The sequence below is a fragment of the Eptatretus burgeri genome, chromosome 15, assembly GCF_056783735.1.
Source record: "Eptatretus burgeri isolate ZD-2024b chromosome 15, Ebu_testis_v1, whole genome shotgun sequence".
In the NCBI taxonomy this organism is placed as follows: Eukaryota; Metazoa; Chordata; class Myxini; order Myxiniformes; family Myxinidae; genus Eptatretus; species Eptatretus burgeri.
Genome location: NC_140975.1, coordinates 61,849,107 through 61,875,520, shown reverse-complemented (window position 1 = coordinate 61,875,520; position 26,414 = coordinate 61,849,107). Strand labels below are relative to the sequence as shown.

General features: G+C 41.3%; 1 protein-coding gene across 4 annotated transcripts in view; it reads right to left on the bottom strand.

Moving 5' to 3' along the window:
• Positions 1-12,579: 12,579 nt before the first annotated feature.
• Positions 12,580-26,414, bottom strand: part of LOC147012310 (sodium/calcium exchanger 3-like) — a 281,319-nt gene continuing 267,484 nt past the window's right edge. For all 4 annotated transcript variants that reach the window (XM_085856299.1, XM_085856301.1, XM_085856298.1 and 1 more), the window contains one exon: positions 12,580-17,287. In XM_085856299.1, the coding sequence (XP_085712425.1) occupies positions 16,911-17,287 (377 nt within the window). In that variant the 3' untranslated portion in view covers positions 12,580-16,910. The remainder of the gene's footprint in view (positions 17,288-26,414) is intronic.

Below are 26,414 nucleotides of genomic sequence, written 5' to 3'. Positions count from 1 at the left end.
TTTAATTTGCATGGCTGTTCAGATGCATCAATGTAGCCGTGAGTGGTTGTTCTACATTGGATCCTAATAACCACTCAATGTTGATTTTTTTTTTTAATGTATACAAAGTTTACCTCTGATATGAAAGATTGATACTGTTCAAGTTTGTTTTAGCCGGAACCAGATTTTATTTTTCACACTATTGTGATATTTTAATGCGGTTTGAATATGAATGCATCGTCGCTGCATAATACATTCAACTAAGTCACATTGGCCTTGAAATGTCAAGACTAGCTGTTTGCATTTCAATCTATTGCCTGTATTTATAGATTGAGTCAATAATTATTTGACATTTATATCCTTTGTACAACGGGCTCGACCTGTGTTCTTTTGTCTGACGCACGTCCTACGTGCAAAGGCCGATCAACTTCATCATTTGAAAGCGACGTCGGCTTCTCCTGGAGTTCGATATCGCAAAGGAAGCATAATCGCTCAGAGAGTCCTTGCAGGGTCAATAACACCAAGGCAGGGTCAATGACACTCTGCAGGAATGGCAGGAAGCCCTCGAGATCATGACAGGGTATGAACCCAAAGTCCATTAAGACAAGCTCACTCATGAAGGCTTCTGTGGACGTAGCACGGCGGATCGTTCTGAAAAGGTGTGTATAATTTGGTTTGAACCTTCATAAAAGAGAGGGCAGGTGAAACAAATACATTTTGAAAGTGAAGCACCAGGAATGAGTTCTTCTATTCTCCTTATTGTTTCTGGTCCCTGAAGGTGGCAGCACCTCCGCCATGTTTGTTTCGATCGCGTGTTCTGGCTGAAGGCCAATGTCACATGAGGTTTGCACTCTATGGCCTTCACATGCCAGATTCAAAGACTTTGTGATGTCGCAGCATAGAAAAAAATAGACAAAGAAAGATTAAAAAAAAAAAAAGTGAAACAAAGTTATTTGTCACAACAGTTTATCCATTTATTTATTTTTGAAGTGACCAAAGGATCCTGGTTTTGCATTTGTAGTTACACAAAAGAGGACAAAGTCAAGGTCATTGGGAGCTAGGTGGTGATGTACCTTGACCTGAATTAATGATATTAGTACTTCTTCTTCTTCTTTCGGCTGCTCCCGTTCGGGGTCGCCACAGCGGATCATCCGTTTGATCCGCATAGTGATTTGGCACATGTTTTATGCCGGATGTCCTTCCTGACGCAACCCTGGTCGCCTCTTACAACACAGGGATATGGTACACCTATTTTAACCGGGGTATACACCGGCCCAGTACACTGGTACTCATTTCGCCGACTTCGGAAGGATGACAGGCTGAGTCAACCCCCTGGTGTATTAATTCATTGGCCCAACGGGGCTTGAACTCAGGACCTTTTGGATCCCAAGCCGCTGCCCTAACCACTGCGCCAACACCAGGCTTAATATGATATTAGTACACGATAGACAAATCAAGAGAGTACGTGTGAGTTCAATATGCGTGATCCCAGCATCATGAAGGATATGCTCACGACCCAATCATGAAGGACAAGTCAGGAAACCTGATTACAATTAACCGTTGGAAGCAGAGAACCCTTCATGGTGTCTAATTCTTCATTAGAGGTGTCAGAGGCTTGCTCTTTTGTTCAGCTCTATAATTATCACAACTTACATTAGGTGGGATGTTGTTGCGTTGTCCATGTGGGACAAGCATTTTGGGTCAAATGGTCTTCACCTGTTAATTGCCTTGTAAATATCTAATACTTTATTCTTTGGAGGCCTCACATCTAAAAGTGAGACTAATGGGATTTGTATCGAGTACACAGTGCATGGAGGTGGATCCATAATTTGAAGGGACAAGTGCGGGGGTGGATTCCAGCTTGCAAATGAGAGTTTTTTTTGAAAAAGGAAAACATAACCACAGCAAATATCCATTTGGTCATTTCATTGCTCAAAAATCAGTAAAAAGGTTTAGGGGTTTCACCATGTATGAGCTCTTAAATGAGCTATTTACATTCTTTACACTTGAAAAACAAAATAACTCCAAAGGAAAAAGGAAGTAGGCCTCAACCTTTCGGGCAGCATGCTCCGCCCCTTGACAGGAGGAAGTAAGTAGAACGAATGAATACAGCTTTTATAATAACTCCTCACTCCCCCCCCCCCCAATTGCCTGATTATTGTAGGGTGCTGATTGGCTAATTAGTGTGAGGTCTGATTGGCTGATGAATGCATGTTACTGATTGGTCGGTACATTTTGATCATCACAGTCCAATGCCCTCAGTGTATTGCAAGCTGTAGTTAGAGATGTCGATTTGTTCATAAGGGAGAGCCAGATATCGCTAATGGGTATTCAGTTTTATTGTGGGACCGTGCGATGTAAATATTGTTGTGGGCCGGGGTTCGGTGGCGATAAACGACCACTTGGTGGAGCAGTGGAGTCGTCTCCCACCGAACACCCGGAATTTAGGTCGTGACTCTCGGACAACTCTGAAAGGTCACGGGTCACTTAGAGCAGTGGTTCTCAACCTTTTGGAGCCGCGACCCCCCAAAACATTTAAGTTGGGGTTCGTGACCCCCCCTCCCGACTCACACTGCAGTGACGTCACAGAGGGCATAAAAAAATCCACAGTGCCTGGAGCACATTGGTCAATGCCTAGGTACTGCCAGCTGTTAAAACTAAACACAACTAAACTAAAGTAAACTGGCATCACAAATTAATAATTTACACTCTGAAGTATAACACAGTAAAAACAGCCAGCCACATTCATAAAAAAGGCTTCTGTAATTGCAAAGAGCGGTATGTAGCCTATTTATGCACGGGACACAGACTGGAAGATTGAGCGACCCTCTGCTGCAGACAGAGGTTACTATCACACATGACAGCTACCAGACGTACACAAACCTTGCATTGCTGACCAAAAATATACAAAAAACAAAACAACAAAACAAAAAACTACCAAAACTACCACTTCCAAAACTTTATCTTTCAGTCCCCTTCTTATCCCCTGCATGGCGCCAGCTCCATCTGTACACACACAGATGCAATTTTCCCAACTTTGCCCCTCCTCGCGTATTTTACTGTCCAGTTTGTTAAAAAATGTCACGACCAGTGCAAGTTCCTTCAAGTGTCGAGCAAAACAACATATCCTCGTACATTTTCCCCTCGTAGCTGTATCTTGCAAAAACAAGTAACTGTGCATCACTGGAAACATCCATTGTTTTGTCAATTTGGAGGGAAAATCTTCCACTTTTCTTCACTCGGTCAATGAGCTGCTCTTCAATGTCGTTGGGCATGTCACCAATGCGCCTCGCCATTGTGTCATTAGACAGTGGAATAGTCTCAAGTGTGCTAGCTATGTTTTCACCATGCATAGCTCTGGTTATTGCAATCGCTGCTGGGTGGATCAGGCTCTCTGCAATAGTATGGGGCTTTTTGGATTGAGCACCAGGTATGCCACTTCATATGAAGCCAACAGGGCTTTGGCAGGGATTGTAGAGTGCTCACGTACAGTCGTCTTTTGGCTCTGCAGTTCTCCCTCCTTAGGACGAAAAAAACCGAATGGTTTGTCAATGTAGGATGGGTGTTTGGTTTGTAAATGTCTCTTCAATTTCACTGGTTTCAAGCTTTCGTGAGCAAGCACTTCTGAACACAGAACACACTGTGGATATTCCACTTCATTTTTGGCTGGGCATGTGAATCCGTACTGCAGAAAGTCAGTCTGATATTTCCGATGCTTGTTGGAGGCCAAATCTGCTGCCGGCGCCTTACGTTTTTCAGTTGAACTTGTAACAGTTGGCCCACCTTCACATGTGTCGTCTTGGTCCGCATCTTGAGCAGGCAGACCTTTTTTGACAAGCCACCGATCCATATTCAGCCACCTTGTAGTAGTTAGCTAGCGCTAACATTGACTTTCAGCATATCTCTCTCACACACAGACACACACACACACACACACACACACACACACACACACACACACACACACACACACACACACACACACACACACACACACACACACACACACACATACTTCACTTGCTGCTCAAATCTGTTTCATAATGACTACAATGACATTGGTTTGGGAGATTTAATTGAAAAATCATTTTCAAAAAATATTTATGAATTTCTTTATTATATGTTTGTTTGTTTATTTGTTTTGACAACCTTCCCGCGACCCCCGGAAACAATCTCGCGACCCCCAGGTTGAGAACCATTGACTTACAGGACCGTGGTCGCCAATATTTTGACGACGTGAGGTAGGGTCCACTTGTCTAATTCCAATTTACCTAAGTACTCACGCCGTCCAACTACCGGGAAAACCACACCCTTGGCCGACCTTGTCCGAATCGAGTCGCTATCACCGACTCGGATCCGGCATAACCGAGCGGAAGCTCCCAAAGCCGCGCCGGACCAAATGAACAATTTACCGGCCCAAACGGCCTCACTAATTCTCAAGTCCGAACCATGCTGGGTCAATCTAAGAAAGGACAGAAATGAACTGGAACATTTAACACGTTGGGGGGGGGGGTGGGTTATTTTACAATAATAATCAGGGAGGGAGCACACAGAGCAGAGTTATCCGAATAAAAGGCAGACAATGTACAATGAGCAAAAGCACTTAACAATCCGACTTAAAGATGGGGCCCACGGACACGCGCGCGCGCACACGCACGCACGCACGCACGCACGCACGCACGCACGCAAAATAAATGGACCCGTGGGTCTTTAGTCTGTTGAGCCGGGTACCTCCCCGCCTCGTGCGGTTTCACCGGACCTGCACTTGTGGAGCTCGGAGTCCGTGGACGGGTACGGGGATCCCAGCTCGAGCACTCCAACGCAAACCATCACGGTGGGCCACCGCAAAGGACCGCAGACCGCTCGACCACGACCACAGACTGCGCTCGCCACGATCCTGCAGAACACACTCTTGTCTGCCCAACCCCTCGTCCGAACAACCACTCTACTCTTCTGAAGTGGGAGGGGTCTCTTCTCCTCGCCACTCGCCTGATTGGACGAGGCTTTGTGGGACGACTCGTGATCACCTCCCGATTGGCTGGGGCGTGCGTGTCATGCTCGCCCTTCGCTCATTCGCTGGAGGAAACGTTCATGCCCTGCCTTGGGGCGGAGCCTCGATCTGAGGCGATGGAAGCTCAGCCCACGCCTTCAGCCGAAAACACGTGGGCAATGGCGACTGGGAAGAATGAGGGACGGTGGCGTTGTTGTAGTGGATGTAGCAGTAGTAGTTGTTGTTGTTGTTGTTGTTGTTGTTGTAAAAGATGAAATAAACCTGACAAAAAAAATAGCTCGTGGCGCACACACGAAATTCCCATTAGACAGAAGGAGATGGATTCTAACTTCTAATTTCAAGCACTTGGAAGGAGAGATGCTGCCCCCAACTCGCGCCGCCCTACTACCCCATATCACCCGAGCAAATTACATTGCCATACACGATAAATCATACCAGGCCAACTGCTCAGATCTTCCTGCGAGTGAACACAATGGCTGACAATTAGAGAAAGGAGTCTGTGTTCCTGTGAGGTGTCTCAATCTCCCCGCTCCTCGAGCTGTAATTGTACTCACCAAATGTGCATGTAAAGCAGGTTGCACAGGAAGGTGCAGTTGTTGCAAGAACGGCCTCCCTCGTACTGCTCTCTGCAAATGTCATACAAGGGAAGATGTGCACGAGGATGAGGTTGATGAATAAGCTGTCATCTTGAATTTGTTTCCATGAAATACTATCTAAACTGTTCTGTATGTTTTTGTTCTTGATGTATCCCTTTGTTTTTGTTTGTATCTGTTCGCTTATTAAACGTTTGTGCAACTTAAAAAAATATATTATGTGTTTATACATCTCATCACAGGTCAGTCTGATCACAAGAATAACTGCACCGATCATTTTCCCGTGCCTAAAAACCTCTAGAAAGAGGTACTACATGACTATGTGTCTGGCTAGCATGAAAAGAACCCTGAGTATGACGCCGATTGTCACCGGAAATCTGTAGTAGCCACAGGAAGTCGCTAATAGCCACTTCAGGTCGCTTAGAGAATGTCATAAATGGAGTCAGGATGATCTAAAACCCCTAAAACGACCCAAAAATCATGAAAATTGAATCATTATTAGCGAAGTTTGGCGAGGGGTCAGTCTGGGGGGTCCGGGACGAAAAGGGCCCCCCACAGAGGGGGGGGGGAGTCGAGGGGTCGGAAAATTTGAACCCCATCATTTTTCAGTAGCAGGACTCCAAATCAACCCAATACAGCAAAACAAAAATATCAATTTTAGCACAAAAATCCTACGGGATGACACGTCATACCACACTATCGAAGAAACTTTGAGGTACCATTAAAACTGGGGGCACTAATTGTAGAAACAAACCCTACAACAGGTATTAGCCTCCCAGTATCATGCAAGGAGAGGTGTAATTAATAAAGAAATGCAAGCAGGAAGATGAGTTCCATGTTGTGGTGGTGTTTTTTTTTTACCCTCGGCTGCAAGAAGCTCAACAGAAGAGCTTTGCCCTGGAGGCAAAAGCAGCAAGTAAAAAGGGGGAGCAGATTTGTGGAGTCAAAGTTGCAAACAAAGCAATCTAATACCAAGAACTTGGCAAATTCTGCTGGAATCGCCCGAGCATCGTTATAACCCTGGAAGGTGGTGAGAAAGACATTTGAAAATGATTTTAATCATCCCTGGATATATGTAGGAGCATTGATTTCCAGCATCGATTAACAAACTCTTCTTCATTGTAATGCATGCAATTTAATTCCACTCCCACCCAATTCATCTTGGATCTATTGTCACAAAAACCATTCACTTTCACTTCATCATTTTTGCAGCTTCCTGCCAAAAGTGTGTACACATTGCTGAGTGCACAGGGTGCTCAAACCTTTTGTTCGTCAGACCCTGTACAGGTGGGGCATGTCCCTGGGATAGTCGAATGGTGATTGGCCAAATTTGAAACTGTGCACAGCGGGGTGAGGAGGGGGGAAGTGGGGAGGAATGGGAACTCCCGCACTTTGGTAATCACAAGGAACCTGGCAATAAAACATAAAACACAGCAAGAATTAATCAATAAATTGCAAACCACTGAATTCCACGAAAAGGGCAAAAAACTCCCATGGAGCCTCAAAACAAGACAACACAGAACTCGAACTTAAAATATTACCAAACTATAGCTACAAACCTGTAAGAGCAAAGAGGTAAGTAGGGTTGACAGGGTTTGCAAACAATTAAAAAAAAAAAAAAACCTTCAGGCCAGAGCAATAGAAGGTAAGTGGAAGGTAAAGGGTGGGAGAGAGGTGAGAAGGGGAGGGAGGGTATTGCTAATTTTCTCTGCCATCTTCCATGCTATCATGTTTGTGTCTAAAACTGCCATTTCTATTCAACACATTTATTTAATGTCTTTTCCTCGGTTATCTGTCCAAATGTTTCTTTTGTAAAGCACTCGCAAGACCTTGCAGCATGAGCCGGGCGGGTAAACAAAGAAGTGCCATCAGTCAATTGGCTCGTACTTTAGGCATTGAACTCGTGGAACCAGCGTTCTGAGCTCATGCTCCTGCCCACAAGTAAAATCACCACCGGGCAAAGAGTGAGGAGGGTGCATGCGAGAATTGATTAAAAAAAAAACACAAGGAAGATGCCAGCAATCTGATAGAGAGGATGGCTGTGCTTCAGTGGCGAACGGTTCGAACGGTTGCCTTGTGCCTTGACTGCCAAACGGCATGACGCCACGCAGACAAGCCGCATTGCTCTCCCTCTCTCTCTCATGCTTATATGTTGTTGTATGATTTATTTGGCTGCAGGGACATAGGATAATTAAGAATCTTCCAATCATTTGTTGGCATCGAGTGACGGCATGTATTGGTAGGGGTTAAGGGGTGATTTGATTATTATCTGTTGCATTATTTGTTATTGCGATTGCCTTAGCTTTGTAAAATCTTTCCTTTGAGACATCTGCTTGTTTTTAAATATGCCTGGTGTCAGGGTGAATTCCGCCTGTCCTGGCTGCTTCGTTTGGTGGTTTAGGCTGGTTGGAGATTAATAGTTGCAGTCTGGAGTACTGTTCAAACTGATTTGACGGCAACCAAGAACTAACGGTTTGCTCGGCCTATTTAGATCAGTCACATGGTCGCCTATTGTTGTAGCACTTGGGTGGCTCAGCGGCCTCACAGGTCTGATATCGGGAGTGGAATGGCTGTGATTTGAACCGGGACCACAAATTCACCTGATTGTTGTGATCGCTTTGACAGGACTCGCCATGTTTTAAGGAGATTTGACATGACCGGGACGAGTCTGACGGCGACAACCACATTTGCAGCAAACTCTTGTTTTACGTGGGGGTTATGTTCCTGGAAATCCCTGCGTAAACCAAATCCGCGTGAAATAAGATGAGGGCCGATGGGAAAAAGGGGGTCAGTCCTCTCACCGATAAACTTATGCATCATATAATCGAGTGACTTACGGGAGTCATGCTCACGTGCAGCAAAAAACCAGAGTATTCACTCAACAATAAGTGATGAAACCGGTCCGGTGGCTGAGGGGATTTGTAGTATTGGGATTCTCATGTATGTTCTACCTGTGAATATTTTGTAGTTGTAGAGGAACTTGGGTAGAGTTTAAAACAGCAAAGGGCTTACCTTGGGTAGCTTGTCATGGTTGCTTTATGCAGCTTTCTTCAGCTGAAGAGCATGGGACGAATCTTCGATGTTAATCAAGTTTTCGATGGTTGCCATCTCATGAAATGCATACCGACGAGACTCCCAAGCATGTTCCACAAGGAAATGTCAAAAAACAGTCAACATGTACATGGAAAAGAGAGACCCACTCATATCCCTCACCTGTGAATGGAGGTAATAACCAATTAGCTCTCACCGAATCAATCACCACAGGAGGCGAGGATTATAAATAATTTGCCTCCTTCCATGCCTTTATGGCTGAAGAAAGTTGCTGATGATTTGCCAATGAGTAATTAATGTGGAGTGTAGCATTGGCATTCTCATTTGTGTACTACTTGTGAACATCTTTACAGATGTAGAGGAACTCTGAGAAGGGTCTGAAACGGCAAAGGGCTTACCTTGGGCCACTTTTTATGGTTGCTTTATGCAGCTTTCCTTGGCTTGAAGAGCATGGGACGAGTCGACGTATACAAGAAAAAAACACAGTCCGTCTGTGAAGCCTCAGTATATATTGCTAAATTAAGTATTGTTTGAATGGCATTTGCACCCTGACAACACGTACGTCTATTAATTACTTATTTTTCAAACATACCTTCAAACCTTTTGACCCTTTAAACTGCTGAGACCCTTAGAACTTTGAATATCCTTTAGACGTTGTGAGACATTTACATCATTTACACCCCTTCAAACTCTCTATACCTTTAGAGTTCAGATAGACCCCTTGAGACCCTAGATATCCCAAAGACCCTCCACAGCCTTAAGACCCTTGAAGCCTCCTAAGAAGATTAAAACCCACAAGACCCTGAAGAACCTTAAACACCCCCCAAGACCCTTAAAATGCCTAAGAACTTTAAAGACCCTTAAGAACCCCCAATAACCCAATTAATCTTAAGACCCCTGAGACTCCATAATATCCCAATTGATCGCTAAGACCAATAAGACCCCTTTTACCTTTAAGACACTTTAAACATCTTTAGAAAGCTTCGACCTTAACATGATTTAGACCTCTTACACCCTTCAGACATGTTAGATAGCTTGGACCTTTGACCATTTGGAGTTTTAGACCACTTAGACCTTTTTAGATCCTTCTTACATGCTTAAGACACTCGACCCTTTCGACCCCTATGACTCCAACTACTATTGGAACGTACGCTTTAGACCATATAGAACCTTTAAGGCGCACACCACACAAACATCTATAGTCTTCTTGCAAAAGACAGACAACACTGTTTTTCAGAAAGTAACGCGCAATCTTGCCCCACCCAGAGGGTGGATACTTTGCCAGTATATACAGTAATTAAATATATATTGTTTGGGATCCGGGGTTAGAGACTTATGCCTGGTGTTGACTTAATGGTTAGGGTGGTAGGCTTGGGATCTAGGGTCCTGAGTTCAAATCCTGCGCAGCTGTTGAATTAATACCAGGTGGGGTTGACTCTACCTGTCATCTTTCCGAGGTCGGCAAAATGAGTGCCTGCATGCTGGTATACTGTGTCGGAGTGGCGACCCGTCCAGGATTGTGCCGAACAGCCAAGGAGACTGCTTAGGCAGCACCAACGCTCTGCACAGAATATGGTCCCAATGGATGGATGGATGGTTAGAGGTTTGCCACGAGGGGAAGCACTCTGCCTGGTCCTGAGGCCACCGGGCACAGACAACTCCATGCACCAACCAGTTGCTAAGCAACAATGAACGCCAATTGGTACTGTCAATCCTGGCAGGTTTACACTACTCCACATGACACCTTACCTGTGGACAGCCATACCAAGATGGGGTCTCGCCCCCTCGATCCGTACTTGCGTGGAACTTACCATATCAGGTGCAGCCGAGTGGAGCTGCCAATCCACACCAGCCAATAAGAGCCAAATCGGTGGGGGAGAACTTCCCAGCTAAACTAACATGCGAATTCCACTGGACCAATTGAGGATACAATTGATAAAAAAATTTTTTAAAAAGACTTTAATTACAAATGCGGCAAAAGAGATGCAAATAATCAATAAGAAGAGAGGAACACAGCGCAGAGCTAACCTGATATGACGTCTACAATTTTATCATTTTGCTAACATAACAGGTGCAAAGAACAAAAATTAGCGAAGAAAGAGAGAAAGTTTGAGGTGTGGGTGACCTCTGTTACCTTGCACGGTCGATGGACCAACGCAACCCAGTCGCTTAGGAGGGAGGGATGGGGGAAAGGGAAGAAAACTGAAGGTGTCTATGGTATGTGAGTGGGAAGGTGCAAAATTAAGTGCAATGTAATGCAGAAGAGGAAGAGTGATGAGATGCGTATCTGCAATTGTTCTTTTCGTTTTCCGTGAGTCTGCAGTCGACAAGACAGTAGACGGGAGAAACAGGTTGTATGAGAAGACAGCTCAAAGTGGTGTGTGAGAAAGCCTGTGTGTGTGTTTATTACCTCTGACACCGAAGGTGGATGGAGGTTGTTTTCACCCCTGTCTGTCTGTCTTTGTGTTTGTCTGTGTTGGTCTGTCTGTCTTTGTGAACAAAATATCTCAAAAAGTTGTGGTCGGATTTGGACAAAATTTTGTGGAGAGCTTGGGTATCAGACAAGGACGAAATGATTAGATTTTGGTGAAGATCCGAATCCACATCTGGATCTGGGAATTTTTGAAAGTGATTCTTCACCATTGGGAGATAGGGCCAAACATGACATATGGCAGGATATCTCAAAATGTCGGACAAAACTTGGTGGGCAGTTTGGGTATGTAACAAGGAAGAATCGATTCAATTTTGGTGAAGATCTGAATCCGGATCCAGATCTGAGAATTTTTGATTCTATTGTTGGTCTGGCATCCCACCCACTCAGCACTCCTCCTTTCCCCTCACTCCGCTGTCCAGGTCTGGACCCTCCGTGCTCAGAAGTAGTCTCCTCACACTCAGGAGAAGACCCTCCGACCTCTTGTAGACGACTACGGCAGGGAGGCTGGCTGGCTGGAGGACTGATCGAGACTCTGGATTGTAGACTGCCTCGAATGATCTTGTCGCAGCTATTTTATAGAGGCTGTGCGAAGGAAGAGCCAACAATTGGATCAAAACGTTTTATAGACATTCCTGAGTGGTCCCATTGGTGTGCTGAGCCTCCCCAAGAAGTAGCCCTGCCTCGTGAGGCTACAAAGCCCTGCCCCACGAGGCGCTAAACTGGCACTCTGGGGTACGTGCCAATCTGTTCTGACCTCCAGCATCCATCATGGTGGGTAATGTTTATTGTTCCTCGACATCCTTAAAGGGGACTGGTGAGCATCCGGGGTGCCGACTGTGGTTGCAGAATTTTGTAGCTGTTGTGGTGAGGTGGGTGAAACACTTTGGCATTTGTGGTGAGGAGTTTGAAGAGTTTGTAGCGGTTATGGTGAGGAGATTGAGCGTAGGTTATTGTGGGTATTTTTAGGAAGGTGTTGTGGTGGTTGCATGAAGGTTGTAGCATTGTGGTTCAAGTCTGGAGAAGGTAGAAATGAAATGTCCATTGGGGAATGGTGCACAGTTCGAATGGGGTTCTGGCAGTATATGATAATGAAGTTGTCCTGTTACTACACTGACTGTGGCTTGCTTGCATGAAGGAGAGGTCGTGTGTGTAAAGTAAAAGAATAAAATGAATAAAGGAATGGAGAATGGAATTAAAAACACAACTAAAAGCACTTGCAATGCATTTTGGCCCATTAACCCACTAGACAAAAGGGAAGGGCTATCTAAAACGGATACTAATGAAATAACTGTCTCGGGACCACGATTTGTTCTGTGCATTCGAATTGAGGAGCAGTGGTTTTGCAGAACCGCAGCAATATCTAAAGTACAAGCAAAACTTAAACGCAACAGAGCAAATGATGTATCATTGGAATTGAAGCCTATTGTTTCCCTGGATGTGTCGGGTCGTCAAAGTGCGGTTAAACTGCCGACGTCATGGCTAAAAAATAAAAACACAAGTAATGCTCTCGGCACAGGTTTATGCTTTATTGTTGCAGAAGTCTCACACATACCCAAAGGAGTGATGTGGGTTGCACAGTAAAGTGTGGTCCGGGGTTTGTTATACGTAGGAAATCCGGCACCAAAAGCACGAAAGAGCCCGGTTGCACAAAGATTCACAAGACACAAAACACAGCGAAAATCCACGTTTTGCGAACCCTGCTTTCTCCCGACACGAGTCCAAGGAGGGAGGCATGCCGCTCTGACAATATCAGGTTCACCGTTCCAACATCGCCATGGATGTGAGCCACAACAAAACAGACTGACAAGTGAATTAGAGTGGGAGGACGTGGGGTGGAAATCATAAAACGGAAACAAATCCTTACATCACATGCAGCTGTTGTTTTTTCAACGTGTTTTGCACAAGTACAACGAATGACTGCATTGAAAACATTATTATTGTTATTTTTTATTTAAAAAAAAAAACATTTGTTAGTTATAGATGAGCCGCATTTCCACTATTGAACCGCAGGGACCGCAGGAATCGCGCGTTCCTTCAAGACTGAGCAAAATGAATGTCACCGTGTTATGAATGTCTTTGTAAACGTCAAAATCTCCAGTCTTCGGGGAAGGAAGCAAAATGGACAAATAAACCAGTGGATGAAAGACTCGTTGGTCTGTTTTAGATTGAAAAACGAAACAAAAAATGAGTACACCGCGGTGAACACATGTGCTTTAAAAATTTTTTTTATGTTTTTTAAACAAGCATAATCATTGCAACAATTGTAATAACAAAGAACATAAAAATGTTTGTACTCTAATCGCTTTGTGGCGAAAAAAAAAAATGTTGTTTTTGAACATTCATGAGACAACAAAGATGTTCAACAACCGTTTTTTTTTTGTTTTGTTTTTTTTGCTGCAGTAGGAAACAAAAACCCAAAATTAGTTTTATTCCGATGTTACACGACATGCTTTGGGAAAGCGACACAGCTGTCGGCATGAAAATGTGACATTCCTGTATTCTGCGGCACGACACGCAGTCGAGAGAAAGAGGGGCCGTCACTTTTAACTCGTGTGGTTCAGGTCAACGTACAAATCAGTACGGTGTTCAAAAATTTCCTAAAAAATAAAAAATATCACATACACACATTATGCCGTTTCACTTTCAAAATGGCTTTGCATCACGATGAAGTTGTAGATTTACAATAAACGTGATTTTTTATTTTTTGCACACAAGTTATCCATGCCACATCGGAATTTGGGAAAAGAGAGAGAGAGAGAGAGAGAGAGAGAGAGAGAGAGAGAGAGAGAGAGAGAGAGAGAGAGAGAGAGAGAGAGAGAGAGAGAGAGAGAGAGAGAGAGAGAGAGAGAGAGAGAGAGAGAGAGAGAGAGAGAGAGAGAGAGAGAGACAGAGACAGAGACAGAGAGACAGAGAGAGACAGAGAGAGACAGAGAGAGACAGAGAGAGACAGAGAGACAGAGAGACAGAGAGAGACAGAGGGAGAGACAGAGAGGGAGAGACAGAGAGGGAGAGACAGAGAGGGAGAGACAGAGAGGGAGAGACAGAGAGACAGAGACAGAGAGGCAGAGACAGAGAGACAGAGACAGAGAGACAGAGATTGAGAGAGAGAGAGATTGAGAGATTGAGAGAGAGATTGAGAGAGAGATTGAGAGAGAGATTGAGAGAGAGATTGAGAGAGAGATTGAGAGAGAGAGAGAAACAGAAACAGAGACAGAGACAGAGACAGAGACAGAGACAGAGACAGAGACACACACAGAGACAGAGACAGAGAGAGAGAGAGAGAGAGACAGAGAGAGAGAGAGAGAGAGAGAGAGAGAGAGAGAGAGAGAGAGAGAGAGAGAGAGAGAGAGAGAGAGAGAGAGAGAGAGAGAGAGAGAGAGAGAGAGAGATCTGGTCGAACGACAATACAAGCCGGAAAAGCACATCAAAAGGACACACGGACAAGTTGAAAGAAGGTTTCACTGCATCGGAAACGCATTTATGAATGTGCTTACAAGCCAAGTCATCTGACATGGCAAACACTGGTGTTCAAAGCATGTTATTGTGCAGCGCTTCCTGAAGGTGGGAATACCATTGAATGGGCTAAGGAGTTAACTTATAGGTTCTGTATTTCAAAATTTAAAACTCATTGACCAAAGACATTTGTGTCTTGCCTCTCTCCTCATCGTTCCATCGTGACAACTCCACCGTTGAACTCTGGTCATGAAGTACCAACATATATGTTTGACTCTCCCCCCCCTCCTCCACTCCCTCATCTTCATTCTAAGGGAAAGTGTAAATTCATGGGGGAGGTGGGGCGTACAGATACTTTTGGTCAGGTGCTCTGGAGAATCCATTGATTCACCATGTAATATATACGTGATCATGGCGAAACCGCTTCATTGGTGCAATGCGTGATGCTATCGACTCGGATGTCATCTGATGGGTTCAGGTAATGTACAGACATTTCATTTTGGAAGGTGTTAACACAACTGCCAACAATCCAGCATTCATTTCTAACTTCACTATCTGTTTCTGTCTGGCGAACAAAGTTCTTACGAAAATGATGAAAACGATGGCTGAATGATTGCCAGCTGAAGTTAATCTCGAATTCCATCCAAAATTCCCCCCTCTGCATCACCATAACCCCTCCAAAAATGTTCCTCTCTTCTATTCCCCCAATCACAAGGTTAATGGAAAGTTGAGCTACGGTTCTCGAATGGTGGAGGAGTTGAAAGGAAGTTTCTCAGTCTAGATCAGCGAAGTATTTCTTGGCTTTGAAAATGCATGCACTATAGGTCCAGAAGGCTGTGCTAAACAGGATCAGTCCGAGTTCGTGATCCGACAGAAGGCGCAAACAGAAACATAAGCAGCCAATGCTTCAGCGTCCCGGAGACAAGGTGACGGTAAAGTACGATAACCAGGGTTGATAAACATTTTCCAACTCGCATTCACCCAATCTGTAAAGTAGCTTCTGCACAGTCGTGAATGCAGGGTTGACTACAACAATCTTCTACAAAACATATTGATATTTCAAATGATGAGATTGAACAAAACGTCATCGAAATGACGCAGACATTGACCTCTCGTATGTCATGTGCTTAAGCTATAATCATCGAAGTTAATTGTTAGTCTGTCGCTCAATTCGATTAAGTTTTCATTTACCTTCAAGCAAGAAAAATTTAAAACAATCAAAATGCTTAAAATGCTCACCATGCCATGGTGTGCAGGAAAATGCTGATCATCTTGAGGGGCAGCATTTTGTGAACCATCTATTAAAGTGATTAAATGTCCTCTTTTTGAAGTGTGTGATGATCCGGGCTTCGGAGGAGCAAATACGTTTTTTCTTTCATTTTTTTTTTTTAATCTCCTTAAGGGACATCATTCCATGCTTGTAGATGTAAATCGAGCGCTGTGTGAATTAGTGACAACTTCAGCCCTGTTTCAAGGGTTATCTGAGCTTTCACGTGCAAAGCAACTGGGTGCAGCAAATTGTACGAAAGGACTGCTGCTCGCAATTTGCATGCATGGGAAGTGAGCTGTTGTGAGGATGAGGCCGAGTGAAGGATCTGGATGCCGCGGCAGCATCGAATGCAGGTGCAAAACCATAAACTTATGACGACTAATGGGGATTTTATGAATGTAAACAGAGACGATGGTTTTCGGTGGAACCCAGGCTGATTTTGTCTCGTTATGAGCAGGTCATATCAAACATCCACAATTTAATCGGTCTTTTGCAACTTATTTATGGGCTCCTTTCAAGTGGGTGCAGCGATTCTGACTTGTAATTATTGTATTTCCATGACTCTTTCTGCTCACCACGTCACAGTAATTCGTTTTGGAGATTTGCAAGAAAGTGTTCCAATTATTTCTGTCCAATTCATCACAGATCATGGTTATAACATAATTATTGTGCCACTTTGTTGGCATGATAATTATATTTCATCCATTGCTGATGGGTAACTTGATTTCAAATTATATGAATCATTTTCATTCCTGATGGATAACTCAAAACGACTATAAAAGCATTGGCAAATATCCGATTTATTTGGATTAAAAATATAGAATATCATTTTGATTGCCCTTGTATAATCAGTATTACAAATTTGGTTGTTTTTTTTTTTTGCGATTGTGGATGATTGGATCATTCCAACAATAATAGTAACACTACACCCATAATATAACAAAGGATAGACGTAATGTGATCTGAGATAAAATTGTGTGTTTCAAACAGACCATGTGTTCAAGAGACAGGAAACCTACAGTCCTGTTGGAATGTAGATGTTGAATTATAATCGAGCCATAAAATTGTGGCATTTCTTTTCAGACAGTGCAGCATTACAATGTTCAGTAATGCATCTCCTCAGAAGCCCTCGATGTAGCAGTAGGCCTCAAGTCCTGAAAACAGGAGATAGAGGAGCCACAGGAATATGAACACGCCTGCGGTGATCAAGCGGTAAGTACGAGGACCTCCCAACTCTCCCCCAATTGAGGGTCGCCGTCGGAACATCAGAATTAAGATGCTGATGAAGGCAAGTATCGTGTAGAGTGTGACAGAAAAGGCCAATGTTCCGGGATCCACCACAAAGGTTTGCCCTTTAGTATTCCAATAGATTGACGCGATGCTCCAAGCCACGCCGATTCCCAAGAAGACATTGACGCCATTGCTGCCTGTCACGTTTCCCACTGAGGCATCAGCATATTGGTCTTGCACGGCTGCCACCTTGCTCGCAAACAGGTCTGCAAGACAATATGTAAAACTCAGAGACAAGTTTGTCCTGCAAAATTTATCTTCCCAAATGACACATAACATGCTTTGCTTGTTCTGATCCAATGGAGTACAACAATCAGAAACTTTGCATCAACTCTGCTGAATGTTTTTTCGGATACATACATATCTAGCCGTGTGGCATTCTCTTGATATGTCCAAATAAATTACTCATTCTTGAACAAGAACATTGAAAAAAGTAAACGAAGCAATTTCTTGCTTGGCATTAATGCACTAATAATTGCCATTATAAAATAAATTAAAAAAGGTAGATTCATCATGAACTAGAGCGGCAATCGGTAGCGTGCACACCTCTGCCAGACTGAACAGTTTACGTTTTATATTCCACTGATAGGCTGGATCGGATATGCATCTGGACCTTAACTAAAATCTAATCGGCTTGTTTTTGTCACCTACTCAACTCACCCACCAAGTTTTGTCATAATCCATCCACAACTTTTTTGAGATATCATGTGACATATTGTTTTTGGCTTTGTCTCTCAATGGTGAAGAATCACTTAAAAAATTCTCGTATCCGGATCTTTTCCCAAAATCGAATCAATTCGTCTTTGTCACACACCCAACCTGTCCACCAAGTTTCATCTGAATCTGTCCATAACTTTATGAGATATCCTGCTCACAGACAAAACAAAGCACCAAGAAAGATGCCATGCATAGCATGATACTTGTCAAATCCATAAAACAAATTTGACCTCAAAAATAATTGGTGGTTGAATTCAATGACAAAATATGCAACTTCTCTTCAAATCTCAAGTCAATAGGATAAAAATTGACAATTTTAGAAATTCGGCCTATGTCGACCTTTTTGGCCTAAGTTGACCTGAAAAATACTTTCTCATTGAATTCAGTGACCTGATATGCAAATCCTCTTCAAATTTAAAGCCAATGGGATGAAAATTGAGGATTTTATAAATGTCACCTAAGTTTGTTGACCTTTGACCTCTGTTGACATTTTGGTCCATGTTGACCTCAAAAACAATTGGCTGGTTGAATTTAGTGACCTGAACTATAAATCCTCTTCAAATTTCAAGTCACTCCGATGAAAAATGAAGATATAATTTTTTTGACGAAATTGTTGACCTTTGGCCTATGTTGACCTCTTGACATTTTGTTCTCCAAAACAATAGGCTTCTTCCTTATGACCAACTCTGCCATTTGGTAAAGTTTGGTGAAGATTGCCAGAAAATTGTGACCTGCAGCCGATTGACATACAAACAAATGAGATACACGTCGTGCCGAGCACGATACTTGCAAAATCCACACCTCCCCCCCAAAAAAAACAAGTTACCATGGATACATCAAATTGTCCTTTTCATTAAGATTAAAAATGATTATTTTAATCAAAGCTCAGGTCAATCGGATGAAAGTTGATTATTTTTCAGATTAAAATTGATTTTAGAAAGTTGACCTGGAGTTGACTTTTGACCTTTTGATTGCAAAAATTGTTGGATTCCAGATTTGTTGATGCACTATGCAATTGCTGTTTAATTTTCAAGTCAATCAGATGAAAATTGATGATTTTTTTTTCAGACAAAAATTGACGATTTTAGAAATTTGACCTTGCGTTGACCTTTCTCAAAAATAGTTGCTTTCCTAATTCAATCAATCAAAACAACATCTATTTCCTCTAAGAAAAGCAATAGTTATGAAGAAAACATGTAAATGGCTGGAGGAGGCTGAATCCCTAAAAGGAAGCGTGTAGCGGGAACGCCCTCACACATACAGATAAAATTCGGAAAAAACAAACTGTGAAATCATATCAAACTTCATGTTTGATCATGTATAATCATATCAAATGTATAAATAAACCATGGTATAAAGGAGGAAAAAAATAACATAAAATAATTAATGGGCAAACAATTCCACAGGATGAATGAGTGGATCAGTCGATCAATAAATCAATGGAAAGCACCAGTGTGAAAATTAAATCGACAAATATTCAATAGATTTCTTAAATAACCGATGTACAATATCACGAGAGAAAATATTGCTTAAGTTTGAATGAAAAATTATTCAAAGACAGATGTTTTTTAATACTATCTTTCAATTCATTCCATAGTTTGGGACCAGAGATACGAATATTATGTTGAAAAGCAAGGGTTCTGTGTTTTGGAAAATGTAAATCAGTGGCGAATCCGGAACCATACTTATAAATTTCATACTTAAAGTCAAAACCATCACAAAATTTAGATGCAAGTAGTCTATTAATGCATTTATACATGAAAATACTTTGCTGAAGTGATGTGACATCACACAATTTCAAAAGACTTAAAATGATGAAATAATTGGTTTGTACGAGTTATTGGAGGTTCGCGACATATAATTCCAATAATTTTTTTTCTGCAATATAACCAATTTATTTGGATGTGATTGAAATGTATTTCCGCAGACTAAATTACAGTATGACAGATATGGAAGTACAAGTGAACAATGAAGCAATCTAACTATTTTATTTGGAAGCAAATAATTCAATCAATAGATTATACCAATATTTTTGCAACTTTGTTTGTAACGTTCTGACTGATATTTCCAAGAAAGTATAGAAATTGAATTGAATGAGAATTAATAAGGACATTAGCAGTAGTTAAATCAGTCCATTTTAATTTTTTTAAACTAAAGACAATATAATTACATTTGTTTAAGTTAACGGACAACCTACGAGCTTTAAACCAATCATTTACTTTCACGAGATTCTCGTTTACAACATTAAATAAGGAATCAAATTTTTTTTTTATCACAATACGAAATATTTGTGCCGTCAGAATATAAAAGAAAAGAAAGCAATTCAGTATGTTTAGGAATGTCATTAACATACAAAATGTAAAATCACTCAAAGAGCAACACTTGACAAAACGGAATGGCACTCGGTAGAGCACATACCTCCGCCAGGCTGAACAGTTTACATTTTGTATCCCATTAATAGGTCGGATCTGAATCCGGACCTTAACCAAAATCAAATTGGCTTGTTCTTGTTACCTAACCAACTCATCTACCTCGTTTTGTAACACGTCGTCCACAACTTTTAGAGATATCATGCTATCCATAGATTTTGGCCCCGTCTCTCAATGGTGACGAATCACTTGAAAAATTCTCGAATCCAGATCTGAATTTGGATCTTCACGAAAATTGAATCAATTAGTCCTTTTCACACACCCAACCTGTCCACAAAGTTTCTGCGGAATCCATCCATAACCTCTTGAGATATTGTGCTATATATCGTTTTTGGCCCTATCTCTCAAAAGTGAAGAATCACGAAAGAAATTCTCAGATCGGATCTGGATTCGGATTTGCGCCAAAATTAAGCATTGCTGTCCTTGGCCAGCCAACTATACACACAAACACAAACACACACACACACACACACACACACACACACACACACACACACACACACACACACACACACACACACACACACACACACACAATTTTTTTTTCAGAACTATTGCTTAAAAACTGTGGCCAAAAATCGTATGACAAACAGACAGACAAATGCTACAACACAACATACTTGGCAAAAAAATTTTTTTCGCCAAGTAACAAGTAAGAAACAATAATGGACGAAGTAAAGAACCTTGGGGAACACCACAGGTAACACTTAAACTCTGACAAAGAGGATTTATAGCGAGTATATTGAAAATGATTGCAATAGTGACACACGATGCATTTGCTATTCAACGTTCAAGTTAATAGGATGAAAATTGACGGATTTTTCAGACAAAAATTGATGATTTTACAAGTTTGACCTTGAGTTGACCTTTGACCATTTGACCTCAAAAATAGTTTCCCAAATTCAGTGAAGCACTATGCAATTGTTCTTTAATTTTTAGGTTAATTGGATGAAAATTGACGATTTTTCAGATGAAATTTAATAATTTTAGAAGTTTGACCTTGAGGTTACATTTGAACTTTTGACCACAAAAACATTTGTTTTCCCAATTCAGTGAGGAACGATGCAATCGCTGTTTAATTTTGAAGCCAAACTAATGAACAAATGAGGATTTTAGATATCTGATATCAAAATGACCTTTGACCTCAAAATCAATATGCTTCTTGAGTTGTGACAAGATCTACAACTTGGTGAGTTTCGTGAAGATCGGTTTAAAATTGTAACCTGTAGGTGGTTGGCAGACAGACAGACAGACAGACAGACAGAATAACAAAGTGGACCTCCATATACTTGCGAATCTTCGATTGAGCAAGTATCAAGAAAGATGTCGTGCATAGCACGATACTTGCAAAATCCAAATAAACTGAAATGGCACTCAGTGGGGTGCATACCTCATTTACCACTGATAGGCCGGATCTGCATCTGGACCTTCACCAAAATCTCATCAGCTTGTTCTTGTCACCTACCCAACTCATCCATAAAGTTTTGTCCGAATCTGTCCACAACGTTTTAAGATATCATGCTGTATATAATTGATCTTGGCCCTCTCTCTCAATGGTGAAGAAGCACGTAAAAAAAATTATAGTGTCCAGATCCGTGTCTGGATCTTCACCAAAATATTATCAATTTGTGCTTGTCTCACACCCAAACTGTCCACCAAATTCCGTCCTAATCCATCCATAACTTTTTGAGATATCCTGCTCACAGACAAATAAACAGACAGGGGTAAAAACATAATCTCCATCCACCTTAGGTGGACAGTTTTTTGATGCCATATGTTTCAGGTAATCATGACCTTTGGTGGCTTTTTCAATTCATACTTGGACAACTCAATACCTAACATACTGAAAAACATATAATTTGCTCGCTTTGAGCCGTTTCCAAATCTATACTTTCTTTGAAAATTTAGTTGCTATGCACCAATGGTCATGGTTAACTAAATAGTGCATTGCATTCAGCATACTCCACAGAAAAAGTGGATATTTTTGTGAGATTTTTTTTGGGGGAGGGGGAGTCCAGAGGGGGGGGTTTTAATCAACCCACAACCACACATTAAATTGGTGAACCACAGAATAAAAAAATTGCAAAATGTCCCTCGGGCTCCAAATCACATTAATGTCCAAAAATATCCACTTTACAGCATTAGAACATGGAATTCGATCACACTTTAAAATATAATAAACATTTAACAACTTTCAGGCTAGATATTCCCAACATAAAAGTCTTAACAATTGCATTCAAGCCTAACCACGTTTCTTACATTTTTATCAAATGAAACATTTTCATTATTCATCCCAATTTTTGATCATAATAAACATGAACTATTTTTGGTTAAATAAATGAATTTAGTTGAAGTTATGTCATAAACAAAGTGAAAAAGTACTTCCAACTGCTTACACAGCAATTTAACGATTCAAATATAACACTTTGTTATCACCCTTTTGCTTGGTGTTCATGGTAGAACATTCACCACTTGTTTCTTTGGGTTTTCATCAATCGCACATTGAAATTTATGAGCACAAAGTGCACGTGGGGATAAAGTGATTTGGATTCGGATACTTATTTGGAACACATATACGTTGATTTTAAGTAATCCCCATCTTTGTTGCATGAAAACTGTGCTTGAAGGACTATGTGCAATGACCTATCATGATTAATTTCATTTTGGACCCTATGGACTTATGGCCATGGGATAAGTGTATATCACTGTGGAGGCATAAAAATAAAATTGAGCTGTCATTTCTTGGACGATTGAGTGAGTGCCGATTCTGAATGCGTCTTGAATGTCCTGTGTGTATCATTCATTAATATAGGTATCTTTGAAATGGTTGGCCGAGTTCATGTTGATTTTGCCATAAGTTCCTTTTTGAAGCACTCAAACTGACAATGACATCTCAAGATTCAAGATAATTTCTTGTTCATGTTATAAGTATTAAAAAAAACAGAAATTTGACATCCATTGCCAAAATCTGAGGGGATGAATGCCAAATGATGAATGCCAAACCAAAAAAAAAAAAAATGCCAAAAAAAATCCATTGCCACAACAACCAAAAATCTGAGGAATGAGGACAGTAAGGGATCAGGGATCAGGCTGCATATTTACAGGGGTCGACATTGTATCAAAACCTTCTTGCATTATCATTGAACATATGTATTGCATTTGACTCAAAAGATTGTGCAAATTTCAAACACAAAGGCAGATGCCTGAATGATTAAAACGAAAACAATTATCGAGTGGGTGTGATGGTCTTTGCATCATCTTGGGAACCTTCAGTTTAACACGTTTGTCATCCGAGGTACAAATTGAGGGGAGGTTTCTCCGAATTACTTGTGCAATATTCCCAGGTCTTTCTAGCTACTTTACATTTTCTTTTAACAAGTGACCAAAAGTACAACTTAAACAAAGTGTGAATACTGTGGATCTGGGACTGATTTAAAATAAACCGAAGAGACCATTATCAACATGAAACTCTTTCAATTTTCTTTTTGAAAAAGTAAATTCTTTGGTTTGCTTTACCGGCCAATACTTTGTAATTCCTCTTCCATTTCAATTTAAACTTAGAAAATTGTTCCATACCATGATCATGGATATTCAAAGGGTCATGGTCCCCTGCTAAGCGGCAAAAATATATTAAAAAATCACTTCCTTTGTCGAATTGACATGAAGAACCAAATCATAACGGTTGTAGCAATACAAACTTCTGAACTTCATTCATATATACACATGTATCATTCAATATAAATCCACTAATTCCTGTATCATGCACATATTTGTTAACACGACAATTAGGACTTGAACCATCACAGTCACTTGTGTACAAATATAACAGAAATGAGAAACAACACAACCTTGTGGTGCATCCAGACTCAAAAACCTAACACTTGATACTACATGATTAAACTTCACCCTTTGTGGTATATCTGTAACGAAACTGTGATTCAATTACAAGTTTAGGTGTAACATCAAATTTCAGCAACTTGTCAATTAGCAGATGTAGTACCATGGTTAGAAGGCACAAGAGAAGTCAATCAGTCGTGATTTTACAATAAACATGGGAATATATAAATGATGGAACAGTCTTCTATAATAATAATAATAATAATAATAATAATAATAATAATAATAATAAATGTCAGTGTGTATGTGTGTGTATGTGTATGTGTGTGTGTGTGTGTGTGTGTGTGTGTGTGTGTGTGTGTGTGTGTGTGTGTGTGTGTGTGTGTGTGTGTGTGTCTCCTCCATGACTTCAAAACCATGAAACCTAAAGGTCTGAAAATTTTCATGCATACTAAGGGAGTCAAAGGTCGTGCATCAATGGAAACTGGGTGTTTGGGTAAATTTAAACATCACATTTGAACACAATTTATTGCCAAATTTAATTATCTTTTATCAAGGCATTATCCTCAGTCAGCCTGTTTATCAGCCCACAATCCATTGCTGGGGTCTTAATTCGCCGTTTTGGATCCTGCTCAACAATGCCTTGACTAGGAACAGGCCACAATGGTTTCTTAATGATAAAGCATTCAAAAACGTGTTTTTCACTTTCCTCACTCATATCATCGAATGCCTCGTCATACCTACGAATCACTGGATACTTCGCCATGCCTATAAATGCCTGGAGACGCCAGTGTTCATGTGGCCTTATTTTATTTCCACACGTGCGATAACCTCTGGAATCTCTCAACTGCGGAATTGACCTCAGCAAATCCAAATTGGACAAAGAAACACTTATTTTTTTTAGCAGTTGGAACTGCTACTAAGGTCAATTTCACAGTTAAAATTTGAAATTCGGTTCAGGTAAAGAGATTCTACAGCTTATCACATTTCAGCTGGAAGGGTTATAAACATCCAGAGAGTTGTATTCGCAGATTATTTGACTCTCCAGACATGTCTTGACAGTGGTTATCTCCGAACGTGTCCAAACGGTGGTTGTCTCCGGATGATGTTTGTCTCCGGACATATCCAGGCGGTGTTTGTCTGCTGGTGGTATTTATAGTATGACCAGCAGAAAATGTATTCCAGACATTATTTTGTTTCCATCTTCACTGTTATTCTATGCAGAATCATTTTGACGAGACAGTATGAATCGTCATTAACATTAACCCCTCCCCTCCAACTTAGTATTCCCCGTCAGTGAAGTGAAGGGTGGTATTTCTCGTTGGAGATAAACAAGCACAGCATCTTCAACACCCCTATAGCTCAAATATGCAAACTGAGATTGATCAAAAGAGCCAACTTGACTTCTCAAGAATTTCAACAATATCCTTTCAAAACACTTCATTACATTAAGATGTCAAGGTTACTTGGTGGTAATCATTCAACTCACTGATTTGTTTACCTTTGTCACTGGAATGATAATTATTGAAGATTTCCAATTATTATTTTGTATTCAGCCTGGGGCTGCTGGTTGTATCATTGCTGGGAGGGCAGCTGAGCCATTGATGCAGTGCTCCTGTTTCCAGTAGGATAGTACTCATTTTCCAAACCTCAGAAGGTTGACAGGCTGAGTCAACCCACCTGGTGCTATGTAATGGCAGGACAGGGGGCTTGAACTCAAGACACGATGATCTTAAGGCAGACACCTGAACCGTAAAGCCAACATCAGGTTTAAGATTTCCAACATTGGTGAATGATACCATTGTTCAACATTGATTGATAAATGGAAGCAAACACTGAGGCAAGTTGTTGGCTGCACAATTTCAAAACCCAATTAGAAATACCATCTGGGCCAATAGCCTTGTACACCTTGGTTTTTACAATTACAATACAAACATCATACACATTTACATCACGACTAATCACCCGAATCCCAAATCTTATCTTTTACCATTACCAAAACAGTCATTCCCAAGTGCAAAATTATGAACATTAAATCCACAATAAAAATCTTTCTGATGATCAACAAAGTCCTCACTGCAGTTCATTACAAGTCTCTTTGATTTATCCTTGTGTCCAATCATCGTCTGCATTTTCTGCCAAGGAGCATGTGAGTTTCCCTTAAAACTCCATTCCAGCTTTTGCTTATAATCTGCTTTATATTTTGTACCTCGCCATTCTATTTTTGTCTGAAAAGCTTTCACTAACAATCTATCCCCATCAAGAAAATGTTTGACCAGAGTATGTACAGGGTTTTGCTTCCTCGGGTATTGCGTCATCCACATCACACTCAGCGCGACAAAGCAATCAC